Source organism: Theropithecus gelada, chromosome 20 (genome assembly GCF_003255815.1).
Source record: "Theropithecus gelada isolate Dixy chromosome 20, Tgel_1.0, whole genome shotgun sequence".
NCBI classification, from domain to species: Eukaryota; Metazoa; Chordata; class Mammalia; order Primates; family Cercopithecidae; genus Theropithecus; species Theropithecus gelada.
The window spans coordinates 59,489,198-59,509,592 of NC_037688.1; the positions used below are offsets into that span (position 1 = coordinate 59,489,198).

The 20,395-nt window shown below is 42.1% G+C and overlaps 1 protein-coding gene across 3 annotated transcripts in view; it reads right to left on the reverse strand.

Moving 5' to 3' along the window:
- Positions 1–20,395, reverse strand: part of TNRC6A (trinucleotide repeat containing 6A) — a 216,031-nt gene that overhangs the window by 12,456 nt on the left and 183,180 nt on the right. For 2 of the 3 annotated variants that reach the window (XM_025370328.1, XM_025370329.1), the window contains exons 8-17: positions 19,797–19,972; positions 18,579–18,611; positions 16,968–17,048; positions 16,572–16,623; positions 10,112–10,254; positions 9,279–9,416; positions 8,405–8,533; positions 7,860–7,937; positions 7,358–7,568; positions 4,655–4,786 (exon numbers count right to left, since the gene is read on the reverse strand). In XM_025370328.1, coding sequence (XP_025226113.1) covers positions 4,655–4,786; positions 7,358–7,568; positions 7,860–7,937; positions 8,405–8,533; positions 9,279–9,416; positions 10,112–10,254; positions 16,572–16,623; positions 16,968–17,048; positions 18,579–18,611; positions 19,797–19,972 — 1,173 coding nt within the window. Of the gene's footprint in view, positions 1–4,654; positions 4,787–7,357; positions 7,569–7,859; positions 7,938–8,404; positions 8,534–9,278; positions 9,417–9,578; positions 9,726–10,111; positions 10,255–16,571; positions 16,624–16,967; positions 17,049–18,578; positions 18,612–19,796; positions 19,973–20,395 lie in introns of all 3 variants that reach the window. The other variant, XM_025370327.1, reaches the window with a different exon arrangement.

Here is a 20,395-nt window from a genome sequence, read left to right on the forward strand (position 1 = left end):
CCTTTGGCTCTGGCGTCCTCAATCTTGTCACTCTGATCTGTGTCAACTATGTATCTGTTCTATAAGCAGAATTAAAGCCACTTGGGAGTGAAATGGGACATAAATGAAGTAATGGCCGTACAGGATACATGAGGCAAGCACAACTGCCACATTTCAAGTGATTAATTCTTATACCTGAGATGATAAACGTTAATTATGTATTTTTTTTCTAGTAAGAACAATTTCTACTTATGAAAACTTCATTTAATCAAAGGCAAATAGATATAACGAGGCAGCAAGGGTGCAATTTTATTTCATTAATCAACACAAGGGGAACATCAGGAAAATGAAATGTAAAACCTATGTGATAGGTTCAGTTTAAGCAAACGAAACTAAATGTACAGTGGAGAAATGTATTTGTCTTGGAGGTAGGGCATCTGATGAGATAGTGATAAAGGCAGTAACGGCAATGATGGCTATGATCTGCTGACCACTGATGTGTCAAACCCTGTTCCAGCACCTAAGTGCCTGAGATGCATCATCTCATTCATCCTTAAAACATCCCAAGAGGGCCACCATAAAAAAGAATGAAATCATGTCTTTTGCAGCAAAATGGGTGGAGCTGGGAGCCATTACCCTATGTGAACTAAAGAGAAAATAAAATATGTTCTCACTTTTAAGTAGGAGCTAACCAATGGATACCCAAAGATGGAAATTATTAATAGACACTCGGGATTCCACAAGTAGGGAGGGTGGCAAGGGTTGAAAAACTACTTATCGGGTAAAATGTTCACTATTTGGGTAATGGGCTCACTGGAAGCCCAATCTCCACCAGCATGCAATATACCTGTGTAAAAACATGAACATGCACTCCCTGAATCTAAAATAAAACTAGGCCGGGCACGGTGGCTCACATCTGTAATCCCAGCACTTTGGGAGGCTGAGGCAGGGGGATCACTTGAGGTCAGGAGTTTTGAGACCAGCTTGGGCAACATGGCAAAACCCCATCTCTAGTAAAAATACAAAAAACTAGCCAGGCGTGGTGGTGCACGCTTGTAATCCCAGATGCTCGGGAGGCTGAGGTGGACGGGGATCACCTGAGTACGGGAGGTCAAGGCAGCAGTGACCTGAGACTGTGCCACTGCACTCCGGCCTCGGCAATTGGGGTGAGATCCTGTCTCAAAAAAAAAAAAAAAGCCCAAGAGGTACTATTAATTCCATTTGGCAGATGAGGGACCTGAAGTTCAGAAAGGTTAAGTTACTTGCCAAGTAGCTAATTACAATCACGTGTCAATTAACAGGACTACATTTGGAGAAACTAGGTGATTTCATTTTTGTGTGAACATCAGAGCGCCCTTACACAAACCTAGATGGTACAGCCCACTACACAGCAAAGCCCTGTGGCCTCGCCTACTGCTCCTAGGCTACATGTGTGTTAGAATAATTTCTACTTATGAAAACTTCATTTTCTACTTATGAAAACTTCCTAGTGTTAACACACTAGGCTACTGCTCCTAGTGTGTTACTGTACTGAGTAATGTAAGCAACCGTAACAGAAGGGTGTATCTAAACATAGCTAAACAGGAAAGGAACAATAAAAATATGGTATTACAAGCTCAATGGACCCACTGTTGGATACATGGCCCATTGTTTACTGTAACATTGCCATTAAGTGGTGCACGACTGAAATAGCAGAGTCAATTAGTAGCAGAGCTAAGCCTCAAACCTAGGATTCATATTTATTTTGCCATTTCCCCATTGTCTCAACTCCCTGTTCTCACTCTTCAGGTCAGAAAAATTCCCAGCTGGGCCTGGTGGCTCACGCCTATAATCTCAGCACTTTGGCAGGCCGAGGCAGGCAGATCACCTGAGTTCAGGAGTTCGAGACCAGCCTGGCGAACATGGTAAACCCCGTTTCTACTAAAATTACAAAAATTAGCCGGGTGCGGTGACACACACCTGTACAATCCCAGCTATACTCAGGAGGCTGAGGCACGAGAACCACTTGAACCCTGGAGACGAGGGTTGCAGTGAGTAGAGACTGCATCACTGAACTCCAGCCTGGGTGACCGAGTGAGGCTCTGTCAAAAAAAAAAAATCCCAAAGTGATATTCCTCTGAATGGCAAACCAACTTAGAATCAAAGGTCTGTTTGGTTTACGGGCTAATGGTTCCTTCTATTACATGACAATTTTAATTTCTGAAAATCATTAGTCCAATGTGTACAATCCAGAAATCTGACCCTAAAGTTTAGTTAATAAACTTTCAAAGTATAATTCAACAGAAAAAAAAGGGAATGTCACAAATACATCATTTAAATAGCAATCATAGATTTGAGGCTGCTTAAGCTAGAATCACCAAGCCCTGTCAATTCCACTTCCTCCACAGCTCCTGGATAATGACTATACTAGATCTACTCCAATTCTCCACACTGCACCTAGAGGCATCATTCAAAAGTGCAAATCTGATCATGTCATCTCCTGGCTTAATTCTCTCCAACACACAAAAGACAATGTTCAAACTCTTCAATAGTTTCAATAGTTTACAATAGTCTTCAATAGTTTACAGTAGTCCAGCCTCGCCCCAGCTCTCATGGTTTCCCCTCCCTTCACCCCTGCCTGCTAACTTCTGTTTATCTTTCATATCTCAGCTTCAAAGATCACAAGCCTCCTGGAAGCCTTGCCCAACTGCCTCCAACCAAGGCTAAAATAAAAAATCTCCTTCTATACATGTCAGCAAATTCATCTGGGTGCTGAGGTGAAGGGATTTTATAAACTGCCTGGAAGTCACAGAATCTCAGGGCCATAGGGTATCTCAGACATCCAGTTTAACCCTTCTGTAATGCAGAATTTCCTAGTCAAATGTGCTTGCCTCCACTCCCCTTAACAAACCAGACTTTTCTTACTGTAGGTGTGCAGCGAAGGGTTAGTGTGGCAGACTGGACTGCACATTCTAAAGTGTGCCAGGACTGTCGATTGTTCAGCTCCTGTGTTTCTCCAAGCTCATGGACTACTCTGCCAGTTAAGAGTGCCTCTGCATGCCTTACACCTAGGCCACTCTAATGATATGATTTACGGTGAACGCCTATTCTTTTCTGCCTGAGACTCGGGTCCATCCTGTATTTGTCTGACCTCTGAGGGGTATGTCTGGAGGGGGCTGCAGACAGACTAGCTGATCAGTTATGCAAGTGTTTCAGGCTTACACTGCTGAATGAAAGAATGAGTTAAGTGAGTTATCAAGCTTTTCTGCTTTTAATTTCTGAAACTCTCTTCAGTGTACTCCCTCTTATGTCCACTGACCTTTCTCTCTCTTACCTAGACTATTTTAAGTCTTAACTGCCTCTAGGCACCCATCACTTTCATGTTTAAAATCATTCATGGCACGAAAGTTTTCCATGATTTGCACCACACCTACCATTCCATCTTCATCTACCTCCTTTCTGTCATTTTCACCTTCACCCCCAGATATGCCCAGATACAGAATTCACCTGGCAGTCCTCTTTGAACCCTGCATGTGCTATTTTCTCTTGGTTGCTCTTCCTGTTTGTTTGGTAAATTTACTCTTCTCAAGGTAAGTCTTTCTCACCTTTCCAGACCCACCACACCTGCAGTTATTCCTGACTCAATGCTCCTAAGGAACTTTGTATTATTAAACTATTATAAATATTAACTTTGATATTACCTATTGCATTGTACTAAAGCTGCTGATATACTTTCATTCACAATGAACAATTTCAGGGCAGGGATTTTTACATACATACATACATACATACATACATTCAACTATGAACATGTATGTACATATGTGTCTCTGTATTCCAGGTGCTAACACAGCCTTGGAAAGCAGAAGATAATCGATTATTTGCTGGGTGAATGGATAATACTAAATAAGATGAAAATGGCATTTCTAAAAAAAAAAAATGTAATTCCTGAAAAGACAATACTGTTAAATCAATGACTTACACATAGCAATAAGATATATAAAGAAAATTTGTCCGTATGTAAGGAATTGACAGAAATAAAATTTATGGGCCAGGTGCAGTAGTTCACGCCTGTAATCGCAGCACTTTGTGAGAGCAAGGCGGGTAGATCACCTGAGGTCAGGAGTTTGAGACCAGCTGGGCCAACACGATGAAACCCCGTCTCTACTAAAAACACAAAAATTAGCCGGGCGTGGTGGCTCAGGCCTGTAGTTCCAGTTACTCCAGAAGCTGAGGCAGGAGAACTGCTTGAACCCGGGAGCAGAGGTTTCAGTGAGCTAAGATCACACCACTGCATTCCAGCCTGGGTGACGGAATGGGACTCTGGTAGAAGTTTTAAATGTACTACTAAGATATATATCAAATTAAATCCAGTAAATGTTAATAAGTGTAGTAATATAAGAATAAAATCACTTAGAAAAATTTAAAAAGCCAAAGGAAAAATAATTTTTAAAAATGCATCATCTGATCTCTCCTTTATAAAACAGAGTAGAGGTAAATTTTGCTTTTCATCTGAAAGTCTCTTATTTTAACTAAGACTTAATAATAACTTTTTTTAAATGAGGAAAAGTTCTAAGATAATTTGGCTTTGAAAACATATTTAAAATAAAATAAAGGCCTAAATCTAGTATTCTGCAGGTGTGCTTTTTGTTTTTTTGGGTAAGATTGGGTAAGATTGTTTAACAATCATTTGTACCATGTTTGCTGGAGTTTTGATCCAAAGATGTGTTCACAGAAATGCTGTCCACTGTCGTCCATTTCCTTAGTCTTGACTGTGGCTCTTTAATACTGTTCATATCCATATTTACATTCAAGTTTGAGTTCAAGCCTGAAAAATTAAAAAACAAAACAAAACCTTAGAAAATACAGCACATTTTCTTTCTAGTAGCACAACTTTTATTTCCTAGAAAAACATGTAACTAATCTAATGTTTTCAAACCATATAACTGTTAATACTATAATTTAGTTATATGTAGAAAATATTTCTCCATAAAATTTTGATGATTTTAAAACTCCTTGGCAAAATAAGAGGGAGAAAAGTTTTAAGGAAGCCAGATGTGTAAGTTTACTTGGAATAAAATGTATCTGTTTAGCTATTTCCCAAGTGTACCATGCATGAAGATCTGTGGTCACTTTCAGTTGCTATCTTTTGCTTGCAAATTCTAAAGTAAAAATGTCCTGCACTAACAATTACACCTAAGTGGGGGACTGATATATCTTAAGGCACAATTTACTTGACCTTTGCTGATGAGGCCCCTCAGACTTGGATATTCTCTTGGAACAACAATGGAAATTTCAACCTTAGATACAGTAGTTAGAAAACTATTAAGCTAGTTTTTCTTAAAATAGTAATCTAGGGACTATTAATATTAGAATCACCTAAAATGCTTATTTAAAAATGAAGACTTTCCAGTGGGAGCCAGAATCTCTATTTCACAAATTCCCAGGAGGTTCTTATTCTAAACTTCCAAATTAAATTGTTTTAAATTCTCTGGTCTGATGAGTCCATGTGATGTTAAGGTCTGTCAAACCTGAAAACTTTAATAATATGAATTCTCTAATACTATACCTATTTTTGCAGAGAGCAATTAAATTTGCTACTCTTGGACCTATCGATCAGATCAGGAGTTGACAATTTTTTTCTGCAGAGGTTTAGCTGGTATCTCAGGCTCTGTGGGCCACATGGTCCCGGTGTCTCCATGCAACTTTGCTGGTGCAGCACAAAAGCAGCCACAGACCCCACGTTAGAGAAAATGTGGCTGTGTCCAACAAAACCTTACAATAGCAGGCAGTGGGCCAAATTAGGCCAACAGGCCGTAGCCTGTTGCTCAACTTAGATAACTGTATTGGTGTTTGCATGGGCTAAGCAGACTTTCTTAATCAAGAAGTATCCCTCACTGAAAAGCCGGCCAGGGCAGGAAATCCTATACTTAAAACTCACGTGGGTCCAATTTATATGTCAAGTGTATAGTCAAATAGGAAGAGCCAGTTCCCTTTACTGGTGAGACAGAAACTTCTCTCTGTACTTGGATATCATTCTTTTAGTACTAACTGTTGTCTCTGACATCACCTGGCCACCACTAAATGGCTTCTAGAGTATTCACCCACAGTAGTAACTGACAGGTTAACTGTTTTTGGAAATGCACAGAGATTACTAACAATCCTAAGGACTCCAAGTGCAATTTATGTCCCAGGTGAGATTCTGTGGTAATACCGGGGTGAGCCAAACCAGTTCAGTCACAGAGTGAGGCAGCAGCAGGGGCAACAGCATGCCCCAGCCTCTGCCCACAGCCCAGAACACACTAGTTAACTGATGGTCTTCAAATACTCTGGCTAACAACCAACAAAACTGGTTTACAAGAAACCACTGTATGGCAAAAGAGAGAGAAAAACAGCAAAATGAACAGGGCATGATCAATCAAGGGTCAAAATATAATCAAGGGCACAAGAGAAAAAGAGACCTAGGAAAGAGAAAACATGTAAACCCAAAATCTCCACTCAGTGAATAAAAGCCTGGAGGTAACACAGAAAAAAAGGAGTGGGTGGGGGTGGGGAGTTGCATGTATAAGAAAGGCAATCCCCTTTCTTACCTTCATTTTCTTATTTATATCAGTAATCATTTATACACAGACAATAGTTAAAACTTCAAGTTCTGAGAGCTAGCAAATGTGACTGTGACCCTTCCCAGCTGTTTCACCAAAACAGCACTGCTCAAAAATTCTCTGGTGTACTGTTTCTAATAAGAATATCAGCCTTCTCACCCTTAATATCCTACGATTAAGACAACTAGTCCTTTAAAAAGTGAAATGTTTCCTTTATTCTAATGCACTTTAAATGAGTGTGGAGTTTTTGAAATAGTGTGATTTTCAAGGCTGGGCACGGTGGCTCATGCCTGTAATCCCAGCACTTTGGGAGGCCAAGGCAGGCAGATCACCTGAGGTTAGGAGTTTCAGACAAGCCTGGTCAACATGGTGAAACCCCAACTCTACTAGAAATACAAAAATTAGCTGGGCGTGGTGGTGCGCGCCTGTAATCCCAGCTACTTGGGAGGCTGAGGCGTGAGAATCGCTTGAACCCAGGAGGCAGAGGTTGCAGTGAGCCGAGATCTCACCACTGCACTCCAGTCTGGGGGACAGAGCAAGACACTGTCTGTAAAAATAAAAAAAAAAACAAAAAAACAAAAAACAAAAAACAGTGTGATTTTCTTGAATGGAGAGAGAACTTCCCTGAACATGGAGCAGGTTAAAACTAGGAGAGGGGATGGCAACTCTCTGAGAGGGAACAGCTAAGAGATCAATGTAGCTTTCACGAAGGAACAGAGCTGTAAGGGTACGTGTGAAGGAGGCATGCCTGTGATACCTAAGCATCAGTCCAATGCTTGGACCAAGGAGAAACCCACCTATAGGGAAGTTGCTGAAAGCATTTATTGGTGATGGCCCTTTTTGCAGCTCAGGTGTAGTGTGGGGCATGACATTGTCAAGGAAAGACTTCATGGCTGGCTGATGGAGTGGCTGCTGCTGAGATGGTGGAGTCTGCTGCTTCACCAACAGGTTTGGATCAAGTTGACGAGATTGTTGCATCATTTGCTGCTGCACGCTAAGAGGTCGACCCTTAAAACAATGAAATGATTGGAAAAAATTATTGGGGGAAAAAGTCTTTACAGAAAACTACATATTTCCTCTTCACTTTTGAATTCACTTTCTTCACAGCAGAAAGGTGAATAATCACTGTATAATGTTCACATAACTCATGGGCAACCAGCAGACTTAATGCACAACATACTTCATTATATCTTAGTAAGATTGTTTTAAGAAAGACACTTCTGAATCTCTTGCTAGAATGGAGATAAGCAGAGTTTATTAACACAAAGACAGCACCACGAGTTGGAGGGCTGGCTCTACCTGCTGGTCTTGCTGCGGCCGGTTCCCAGAAGGCACGCTTCTCTGACTCTGCGCCCTTTGCTGCTGCGCTAACAATCGCTAGAGGAAAGATGGTGAGAAGGTTGTTACTATCACACCATTACAAAGTCGTGTGCTTCCAAATGACGACAGCAGATGGACCTACAGAGGCATGATGTGATCTAGCCAATGCCAACATGTCTAGCCTAACAGTCTCTTCCTTGGACTCTCTGGCTTCTAGTCACTGCTGAAATTCAGTTTTTAGTTCAATCTAAACTTCCACTTCAATCAGAGAAACTTTTCCTAAACATCCGACTCTCACTAGCACCCCAGACTTGGCTGAGGCCTCCTCTCACAGCATTTTGCACTTCTTCAAAACATTCTTCACAGATGTTCATGATCTGTCTTCCCTGATAGACTGTAAGCTCCATGAGGGCTATGACTACGCCTGTTTTGTTTAGTGCACTATATCCTGCACAGAATCTAGTGTTTGGTATACAGTAGATGCTCCATAAATATGTACTAAGAAAGACTATGACTCTGCTTACCTGTAATTGGGAGATCTGAGAAAGCTGGTTTAGCTGGGATAGCTGGTTCAGCATGGCTACCTGTTGAGGGCCAAAGAGTGGATTCAGGCCACCGTTGTTTGGTGCATACTTCAGCAATGAAACTGGAACCTTAGGATCACAATGGTAAGTTAATGATCTTGATAAAGTAACTCCCACTCGCTACATGTACTGTGTGTTTTAAGCTGTCAATAGAGCAGTTAAATCTGTGGACTATTCATTGGCTTCATAGTCTTTGTCTCTGCCTTACTCACTGACCACTTGTACTTTTTCGTGGGTTAGGTAAAAGATGACAGAGATGTATCTTAAACTAGCCAATTTTACTTTGCTTTTGTCCTCAAGAATGTTTTATAGAAGAAAATGGTAAATTTTAGATTTAAATTATCCTTGACTTATCCTTTTTTTTTTTTTGAGACGGAGTCTCGCTCTGTCGCCCAGGCTGGAGTGCAGTGGCCGGATCTCAGCTCGCCTCCCGGGTTCCCGCCATTCTCCTGCCTCAGCCTCCCGAGGAGCTGGGACTACAGGCGCCCGCCACCTCGCCCGGCTAGTTTTTGTATTTTTTTTTTTTTTTTTTGTTAGTAGAGACGGGGTTTCACCGTGTTAGCCAGGATGGTCTTGATCTCCTGACCTCGTGATCCACCCGTCTCAGCCTCCCAAAGTGCTGGGATTACAGGCTTGAGCCACCGCGCCCGGCCGACTTATCCTTAATACAACCTTTTGTAATAGTTAATTCAGAACTAGCTAAATCTCGAAGATGCCAATAAACATGATAATGATTAGCCATTTCATTCAAATATAAAATCACGCAAGATCCTTTTTGCAGGTAAACAGGAGAACGTAAGGAAAGCTTATTTACCTGAGGGGAGAGTAATGGAGGAGGCACTTGAGCACGGAGATTAGGCTGAGATGAACTAAGAGGTTGTGCTGGAGGCTGCTGCATGCCCCGGGGTTGTGCTGCTGTGTTTCCAACACCAAACATACTGGGATTGCCATTCTACAAAAACAAACAGCAACAAGTAACAGTGGGATTCTTTAGGGACAAACATCTCATTGCCACATTGTACTATGATTTAAACACAGTAACTACATGTAAGAGAGATCTTATTACTAATACAAATCATTCAACTGAGAGCCTAAAATACACATCTGGACTTACCTGTCTAACAGAATTCAAGTTTTGCATACCCAGCCCTGCTATGGAGCCAAGGGCCTGGTTAGGTAGTGCACTATTTGAAGGGGGAAGCTTCATGCTTTGACTGGACATAAACTGCATGTTTTGGGATTCATCTGCTACAATGCCATCCTGATTGGACAGACAGAAAGATGTGCAACACCAGCCAAGCAAACAAGTGGAAGGGAGAAATCATTGCAGGAACAGAAGAGAAGTCACATGACATTCCAGCATCAACAGGAAACAGGTAGAAAACAGAAGAGATCAGATTAGTGTTAATTCTAGAGCACACAAAAAGAGCCAAACATATTTCATGGGATTAAGAAGAAAAATATAAATGCAACCTCTATGCTAAATTGAGACATAAAAAGACAGTGAACTTCAAAATCCAGTAATAAGATTTGGTACTGGATTGCAACACTTTATATTATATAAAATGTTTTAAAATATTAGTGTGAAAATTATGCTATTAAGTGTTACTGGTTTACCAAGTCAGAGGTAAAAGTAAAACACCTTACCTTATCAAAATAAGGATTGCGCTCCATGGAAGACTCTTTGGAAATCTGAGGCCGAGAACCAGGGCCTTTCCCGACCGTTCGATTGTAATCACCAATATTTAGGCTATGTTTATCTATCTCCATTCGTTTGTCTTGTAACATTCCTAATAAATGCAGGAGACTATGTTATCAAACAGGAAGACAACCCAATTGGTTTCAGATAAATTTACAACAAAAGCAAAACACTCACTTGGCTGAAATGACTTCAGCCAAGACAAAGATATGTGAAAAATACACCTGTATTTCATAAATCTTGCATTCCTCACAAGTAAAGTCGCAATTAGGAGATACTGTTATTTTATTGAAATAATTAACTTGAAATAGACTAGTAAACAGAAGGTGGCTGGCTGATAACCTCCCTTTTTTTTTTTTGAGAGAGTCTCACTCTATGGCCCAGGCTGGAGTACAGTGGTGGGATCTCGGCTCACTGTAACCTCCACCTCCCAGATTCAAGCGATTCTCATGCCTCAGCCTCTCAAGTAGCTGGGATTACAGGAGTGTACCACTACACCCGGCTAATTTTTGTATTATTAGTAGAGACGTAGGTTTCTCCCTGTTGCCCAGGTTGGTCTTGAACTCCTGACCTCAAGTGATCCAGCTGCCTCGGCCTCCCGAGGAAGTGCTAGGATTACAGGTATGAGCCACCGGGCCTGGACTCGTTTTAAAACGACTCTTAGGCTACATAACTTAAGACAACTTTAGCCATCTCTAATCTGCTGAGTTTTATAATACAGGTAAGTTTCCATTAACAAGTAATAAAAACAATCAGCACCCATTGTGATAAACCACCATTTAATAAATGCTTGCTTTATGTCAGTCTTCATTGTAAGCGCTTTTTTTTTTTTTTTTTTTTGAGAAGGGGTCTCACTCTGTCACCCAGGCTGGAGTGCAGTGGCGTGATCTCGGCTCACTGGAACCTCTGCCTCCCGGGTTCAAGCGATTTTCCTGCCTCAGCCTCCCGAGCAGCTGGGACTACAGGTACCCCCCACCACGCCCAGCTAATTTTTGTATTTTCAGTAGAGATGGGGTTTCACCATGTTGGCCAGGCTGGTCTCAAACTCCTGACCTCAGGTGATCTGCCTGCCTTGGCCTCCCAAAGTGCTGGGTTTACAAGTGTGAGCCGCCGCGCCCGGCCTATAAGTGCTTTATGTGTACTAATTTAATGCGTGTAACTATACTGTTATCGCCCGTTTAGCAGATGAGGAAATTGGACGCCAGACAGGGTAACATCTTCCCCTCTCTTAGACTTTGCTCTGCCTGCTCCTCTCCTCATTCTGACTGCTGTGCAATAAAACATGAATTCTCTCATGGAAACTTTTTTCCTGCAAAATCTTCTTTGCTGGACATAGCCAGCTCCAGCCCAAAAGCTACTGTTCTATTTCAACAAATCTTTTAAAAGTGGACAATGTTCTCTACTACCCACCCTCACCATCTGCCCATTCTGGTTTCTCTTCCTCTATCCATGCTGAGCTCACCTTGGGTGCTTCTTCAATGCTGGAATACTCTGAGGCTGACACAGCAGACTCAGGGTCTCAGTCTTTTGACTCTCTCTGTAAACTTGCTTTCCTTAGACTTCATTCACTATCAAGGTATCAGCAGTCACTCCCATTCAAGTGATGCCCAAATATAAACGTGTAGCTTAGACTTCACAACTGAGCTCAGTCCCACATTTTTACCTGACTGCCATATCCACTTTGATGCCCCATTGTCACTTTTTTTTTTTTTTTTTTTTTTTGAGACAGTGTGTGGCTCTATTGCCCAGGCTGCAGCGTAGTGGCACAATCTTGGCTCACTGCAGCCTGTGCCTCCCCGGCCCAAGCGATCCTCTCACCTGAGCCTCCCAACTAGCTGGGCCTAGTGGCATGCACCACCACGCCCAGCTAATTTTTTAATTTTTTGTAGAGACAAGGCTTCACCATGTTGCCCGAGGGATCTCCAACTCCTGACCTCAAGTAATCTGTCCACCTCGGCCTCATGAAGTGCTGGGATCACAGGCATGAGCCACTGTGCCCAGCCTCATTGTCACTGTTAACACAGGTTTTCATCTCCCTATTTCTCGTTCTCAACGTTTTCTCAATCCGCAAATCTCATCCATCATTTCTCTGCAACTGCTGTTCTTTGAGACGTCTGCCACCACCATACTTACCTTTACTACTCTCATTCCAGGTAAGTGGAAAAGGAAAACATTTTAAGAGAAGGAAAACAATTCTTAAAGTAGCTAAAAAGTACTGTTCCAGTCATGAATCTGGTATCTGAAAAATCCACCTTTCACACTTGTTTAAGAGCCCTCTCCTGAATGTCAATAATCCTTACCACAGCTCCCTCCTCTGTTCTCTCTCCCTGTTAAGATGTCATAATTCACTGATAACACCCAAGCTAGCCATTGTGAACTCTTTCCCCCACTCTCTCCATCTAATCCTGTAACCAATTCCAACCAGTTCTCCTAAGTCTCTCTCCAAGCTGTTCCTTCTTGATAATTCACATTATTTTTGCCTATGCAATTATCTTTTGAAAGACTAATAGTGGCTGAGCATGGTGGCTCACGCTTGTAATCTCAGCGTTTTGGGAGGCCGAGGTGGGCAGGTGTTCGCGACCAGTCTGCCAACATGGTGAAACCCCATCTCTACTAAAAATACAAAAAATTAGCTAGGCGCGGTGGCGGGTGCCTATAATCCCAGCTAATCAGGAGGCAGAGGCAGAAGAATCGCTTGAACCCGGGAGGCAGAGGTTGCAGTGAGCCGAGATAGCACCACAAGACTCCAGCCTGGATGACAGTGCAACACTCCATCTCAAAACAAAACAAAACAAAAAAACAAAACAAAAAAACACCATTCCCCAACACTTCTGCATCCCTTTAAAAAGAAAATGTCAAATGTGGCAATCTCCCCTTAGTCCACCAGTCCTCTAGTAAGGTCCATTAGTTACCAATGACTACCGCCGAGCTCCATTGTCAAATCCATTCCCTGACAACCAGTTTTCTCTTTTCAAAACTCTGTACTCACTTGGAGTCTGAAAAATTATTCTACTCTAACTTGTCCCACTTCTGCTTAGGATCACTCCCCTAAATATCATTATTTCCCAGCACTGTCTTCGGTCCATTATCCTCCAACTCTCTCTAGTCAAACTATTCCTATAGCTTTCACTATCATCCACATCTAATTAATTACACTTCATATCTCCAGCCCCATCTATTCTGAGCTTCACATCCGGATTTTCGACTGTCTACTGGACGTAATGTCAGATGGTTTTCAAAGCACCTTCAAACTTAGTATCTATCAAGCCTGCTATTCCTGTATTTCTCACCTCAAATAACGACCATTTATTGATTTATTGTCTCTCAGCTCCAAATTCACCCTTTTGACTGCTCTATGAAAATATATCTGGACCCTTTACAATTTTTTCCTTAGCCAGCTGGTACTGAGGCTTTGTCAGAAGAGGGCGCTGGAGAGACAGGGCAAGAGGAAGGGTGTTGCTTCCTGGGCCAGCATGTGCTCTTGGTAGGCATGAGCAGCCTTTGCAGCTTCTCCATTGCCTGGTGGGTCAGCAGCACTCAGTGGGAGCTTCTCCCAGCATTCCCAGCATTCCCCTCCCTCTCACATCACAGTTGTGCTGCAGTGTCTCCCATGAGACACCTCTCCATGAATGCTTTTTCCCAGCACCCTAGAGGGCATATTTCCCACAAGTTCCACCAGCATGACAGCACAGCAACTTCTGCACCATGCAGTGAGCCATGAAGGAGGCAGAAACTTGTACTAACAGGAAGAGGCTCACATTCTGGACATGGATTTTTCTTGCCTGTAAAGCTTCTGTCATCCACAGCCTCACAGAATACCTTCTCCACTATCGTGGCACTCCTCACAGCCATCATGTCTTACCAAGAAACTCATGTCACTGCAGAGGAAATACAGGACTGTGTTCATGCCCATGGAATTAACTGGTCTTAACATATATGCCATTGCCTGAAAGTAGCTAATCAAATTAACAGGCTTACTAAAGAATCAGTTACAAAGCAAGTTGGGAGACAACATACTAAAAGGGTGGGCATCTGTCTTAGGAGGATGCAGTATGTGTCTCCCCAACTACCAGAATTTGTAGGTCTTGAGAATCAAAAGGTGAAAGTGGGAGCAGCTTCTCTCACAATTATACCTAATGGGCCACTTACAGAACACTCCTTTCCTGTTCTGACAACTGCTGATTAGAGAACTTAGTCCTTGAGAGAGAAAACGCTTCCAGCAAAAACCACAACAATGGCTCCACTGCCCTGGAAGATGAAGACTGCTACAGGGACATTTTGCACTCCTTGAGATACGAACTAGCAGGCAAAAAACCAACCAACCAACCAACAAAAAACGAGTCTACTGGCTGGGGTAACTGATGTGATTACAAAATGAAGGCAGTGAAGACTGTCTGGAATCCAGGGGATTCTCTGGGAAGCTTCTCAGTATATCCATACCAAGTAGTGACGGCCAATGAAAAACAACGGTAACCATAAAAGTCAAGGACAACTGGGGGCTCAGATTCTTTGGGAATGAAGGTTTGGGTTACTTAACTCCAGCAGCTAAAGAACCAAGAGCAGCTGAGGTTCAACCTGAAAGTGAGGTAAGTACAGAATATGCAGTGAAGGGAGGAAGGCACAGATACCAATGATGGCTTACGAGCAATTATAGAAATAACAATGGTAGTAGATTTGCATATTTTCCTATTGTTTGTCATATGGATGTGTTAATTTGTATAGGCCAAGTATTTTCTTTCCTGCTTTTACCTTATTCACAAGTTATTAGATGTTAAGTTTTATTATTTAGTCTTTAGGTAACAAACTGTGACTGAATTTCCGGGGTGATTATATAGCCAGTGATGAATACAATGACCCTTGGGGCTGTTCATCTCCTCAGTTTAGAGAGAGGATGAACACTTCCTCACTTGCAAGAAAGCAAGCTATATCTTGTTAAGCAGAAATACAGAGTTGCATTGCCACTGTACTGGACAAATTTGTGTAGAAGAGTACATATGGAAGGTGAGCAGTCAAAGGGTTGGGATGAACTGTGCTGATTACTGACTTCTTTCCTCTAGCTCCAATTTCACCCTTTTTGATTGCTCTGTGAAAAAAAGAGGGACTTAGGCCCTTTACAGATTTTTTTCCTTTGCCAGCTAGCACTGACCTTTTTTAAGTAGAAGGTGCAAGAGGAGACATTTGGTTTCCTAGTTCTGGTCTGCTCTCTCCTGCAGCACGGCAGCTTTGCCAGCACCTACAATGCTCAACTCACCAGTGGCTGGCAGCATCTATCAGCATGCCCTCTGGTAGCTCCGTAGAGACTGCCTCCCATGAGACACCGCTCCTGTGCCCTGCCTTCACTGGTATCTTAGAGGGTGGATCTCCTGCACTCCTACTGACATGGCACCATAGTGAGAGGAAGGCGGCTCTTTCTTGGGCATGCTACGTCAGTCCTCACTGAGTGACTTCCCCTTGTATCTGCTAATGCTACTCCAATTCCTTGTTAAGGTCTTGTATATTACATTTTTCCTGTTAGCAAATTACTGCATAGTTTCTTCTGACTGGACTCTGATTAACACAATAGCACTACCATCTATTAAACCATCCAGGTAAGTTTTCATCACAATCTCTCCCTCAATCTGCCTAACAAATTGGTTCAAACTGGTTATCAACTTTTATTGATTCCAATTCCTATGTCTCCATGGAATTAAGATCATTCGCATCTACTCTCTTGGTTTGGAGCTTTGAAAATAATTACTGGCTACTGCAGCAAGTATCTACCTGGTTTTGCTATCTTTAGTATCTTTTCTCTATCTCCTGCTGCCAATGTTTTCTATCCTAAGATATTTTCGATCTATAACCAAGATGATTTTTCTAAGACATAAGTCCAAACCATGTCATTACCCTGCTTCACTTTAATCTCATATTTTAAGAATGAAGTTCATATTCTCAAGCTCCTCATGACTTAGCACCAACCTGGTTTTCTAGCATCTTTATCCAGGTAATCTTTCACCACCACCACCACGGCTACCCCCACCAAAACTGTTTTTCTTGACTTGTTCTATGGAACTACTTACCAGTCCTCCAGTATAGTTTTAAGAGTCTGTCATACGTCTAGGCCCTTCTACATGCTGTTCCTTAATCAAGAAGACTATACCCTCCAACCTGAGTAACTCCCTCTTGGCAGGATTATGTGTAAAGTAATGAGACTAATAACACCACTGTAATCAGACTAATAACACCACTGATGTGCACAGTGGTCTGCACTTCCAAGGCACATGCACTCATTTAACCACAGCATGTACACGTCTATTGGAGAGCACAGCCTCCCCACCATCCTGATCTACATCAGGGCTCTTTCAGCAGAATCATGTCACGGATGTGCTTGTCCCTCAATAAGGAATATAAACAGATTTAATTTTCTCTTACCTCCAGAAAGGTCCATTTTATTGCTTTGTACATTTTCCTCTGGTGAGTCTCTCTGAAGAAAGAAAATGCAGCATGTTAGCAGACCTTAATTTATCAATGAAAACGAATAAAAAATGAAGAATTTTACTGTATTTCATTATCTGAAAAATTCAAGTGGATCATAAAGCTTCATTTTTCATTGCCTAATGTAATTTTTTAAATGTTTTAAAATAAAACATGTGACTGAAGTTCTTAGCTAAAACCATAAAAATAAAGGTTTGGAGGCCAATTTTACTCCAACATCAAGCACATTCCTAAGGACTCGAAGACGAAAAATAATTCTTGAAAAGAGTGAAATCGAGATAAACCATGGAGCACCATTAAAAGAGGAAGGAGCTGCTAAGAAAACATACTTACCGAAAAACTGATATTTGAAAACTGTTTAACAAATGGATTTATCCACGCCTCTTCTTGTTTGTTTCCACCTTTCATCATTCCCTTTGTAAAATAAAAGAGTAGAAAAGATGCCATGGCCATCTCTGTTTATCTGGGTATAGTGACGGATTAATAAAACTTAAGACAATCCCCAATTCTCATTTTTAGCCAATAATTTCTCCTCCAATCAACTCTTATCAGAGTTGTTAATAATTAAAAATCAACTTATTTGATTTTCAACTTCCTTTGCTCCAGTCCTCTGGTATAGCTGTAATGTACAGAGAAATCTCTAAAGGCAAGCAGTCAGAAGGAAAAGACAGAAGCAAAAGGCCTCGATGACCCAAAAATATGAAAACAGGGCCTCTGAGTAGTGGAGAACTGTAAGAGTAGTTATAATTTAGATTTCTGGAATTCTCACTCCAAACCAAAGTAAAAAAATAATGACTAGGTCCTCAGGTTAGTCTAAAGAAGCCAATTTAACCCATAATTTAATTATGCTATGTGCATCCTACTGAAAACACACCATGTTTTCCACAGGAAAAGTATTTTAAAATTTCAATTTGTGTTGCCAAGAACACAACATCTCTAGCAGAATTGAACCTGGGATTCCTCCTGCTTAGGGCTGGCTGGCTCTCTGCAGCTGGTTGGGGTATGAGTGGTATGGAAACTCCATTGAGACCTGAGTTAAGAGGATGAAGGGTCTGTGATTAGCAGTCTGGTAGACAAGGAGGCTGGAAGCCATAGAGACCTATGTCTCTCATTATGGTCTCACAGAACCATCCTCAGTCTGTTGCCTTCATCACCCTTTCCCATTGCTACTGTCTATTCCTTCTGACTGTGAAACAGAACACAGCTTCACAACTTCCCCCCAAATGCAGGTCTCTGAAGCAAGCACCTAACTCTCTCCGCAGATTCTGAAGTTGGCTTTGATCCCTTTTCCTTTCACCCCATCCATCCCCATACCTAACTAGTTGCCAAGTTCTTCTGTCCTTTCTATTCTGACTGAAATGCCTCTCAAATTAGTCCCTTCCACTATATATCCAGTCTCATTTCCCAACTCAAGCCCTCCTTTCTAGCTTGAATTAACACAGATGCTCCCTGAGATCCCTAACTGTGGTCTCCCCTCTGTGCCAATTTATATTTCATACTATCATTGACTAAAATTAATAATTAAAAAACCCCACTGATGTTGTTTTCTACTCAATTTCATTGGTTCCATATTTTACACAAAATAAAGTTCAAATTCTTGGCATGCTATTGAAGACACTACAATCTGCCTTAACTACAGAGCCAGATCTCTTGTCACTTCTTCCTAAAAATTCTACATTTTAGTTATGTTGGGCTACTATCTTCCTTAACACATCCCATCCCAAGCATCTTCCAAATTCAAGCTGACACTTCTATGAAGCTCTCCTAATATCCCGTACTAGACTGTGAGCTCCCGAAAGGTGAAGCTCATATCTTAGTGTATTTGAATCCCCAGCACCAAGCACAGTACCTGGCACACAGCAGAGGCTAAATAAATGTTTGCAGTTGCTTTCTAAAGATTTTTACTAGTAGAAACAAAGGAGAAAGAGTAAAAAGGCTACACACCCTTTCCCTTCTCCTTTTTTTGCCACTCAGACCCTGTAAGGAAAGACAAAGTCACAAAACAGCATGGTCCAGTGGGAAGAACACAGGGTTTGGAATTGGAAGACCTAAACTTAAGTCCTTACTCTGTCACTAGTTATTGCAACTTTGGGCAAGTCACCACCTTTTCCAGTCTCAAATTCCTCATTAGTATCCTATCTTAGAAGGTTGTGAGGATCAAATGACTTATGTAAAACATGTAAAAGCATTTCATAAGCTATATGGCAAGGCAATAGGCAAATTCAGCCAAATGAAAAATTTTAAAAATGAAAATGGCAGGTCCTAGACTTAGAATCCCAGGATTAAAAGTGAGGAACCTTGGCAGTTACCTAGTCCAACTATCCACTGGTATTTGCCTTCTAAGGTCTCTCAAAAGGTAATCATTCTCAAGTTGGGTGGGATAGGATGTTATGTCAGAACCACCTGGGAGACTGGGCACCTATTTTGAAAATGGTCGTCCCCAGGAAGACCTGACGCCAGCCCCCAGTGCCACCTCTTACGAACCAGTGCTCTAAATCAGTGCTTCCCAAACCTGGCTCTGCATCAGAGACATTTGGGGAGTTTCTTCAGGATAAGAAACCTGGTCCAATTTCCAAAACTTCAGTAGACCTGAGGTACGGGAAGCTGCACTTTTAACAAATGCCATGGGATTCCGATGTACAGCCAGCTTTAGGAATATGATTTGTCCACACATAAAAGCCAAATCAAGCTCAGATCATTCCTAGGGATTTCTGTCACAGGACCTTTTGGGATGGGATAGGGACAAAGATGACAGGTGAATAAGGAGGATAGTGACTCTGGGTAAGGGGGTGGCAGGGGACTCCAGGTGAGGAGGTGAAATGGGAGATGAACTGGCAGTGGGATGGAAAGAGTCAACATGGAGATTTGCTCTTCTCTTCATCCTCACCGCTGCAGGCACCACCCTAGGATGAGGGGTTGTCCCAGGCAGCACTGGTGGAGGGGGAGGAGGAGAGAAATCCCAAGCTGTAGCAGTGGGGAGAAAGGAAGTTCCTGTGGTCTTATGTTTCTCTAGGTGGCTGCCCATACAAGTGGCTATACCTAAGGTGGGGGCTGCCTGGACTGTACTGACTGCCAGAAATGGGCAGGCAAAAAGTTAATTTTCTGTGGGTAAACTACCTTTGGAATTTAAAGTTTCAAGGGCTTTGCCCTTGAAATGTTTACCTTCGATGACATTTTCTTTGTATATGGTGGCCAATTTAAAGATGAGTTAAGCTCTTGAGACGAATTACTATTCCACATTCCAATCTCTACATCCTCTTCCTCTTCCCAGCCAGTGGGGCGATTTCCAGGCAATGGCATATCATCACCACACCAGCCATCTTGCATAGATTTTGGCCCTGATTGTGGATTTGTGATATAAAGAGAAACATACTTTAATAAAAGAATTCCTTCTGGAGAATAACCATACATTAAAAATTGGGTAGAGAACCTAAGAAAACACACACGCACACACTTATTTCCCTTCCTGTATCTGCACAGAAGGAATGTATGTTTTATACTGAGCTAAAAGTTCCACGAAAAAGAATACATTCTTGGCCGGGCACGGTGGCTCACGCCTGTAATCCCAGCACTTTGGGAGGCTGAGACGGGCGGATCACGAGGTCAGGAGATCGAGACCATCCTGGCTAACACGGTGAAACCCTGTCTCTACTAAAAATACAAAAAATTAGCTGGGCGTCGTGGCGGGCGCCTGTAGTCCCAGCTACTCGGGAGTTCGGAGGCTGAGGCAGGAGAATGGCGTGAACCCTGGAGGCAGAGCT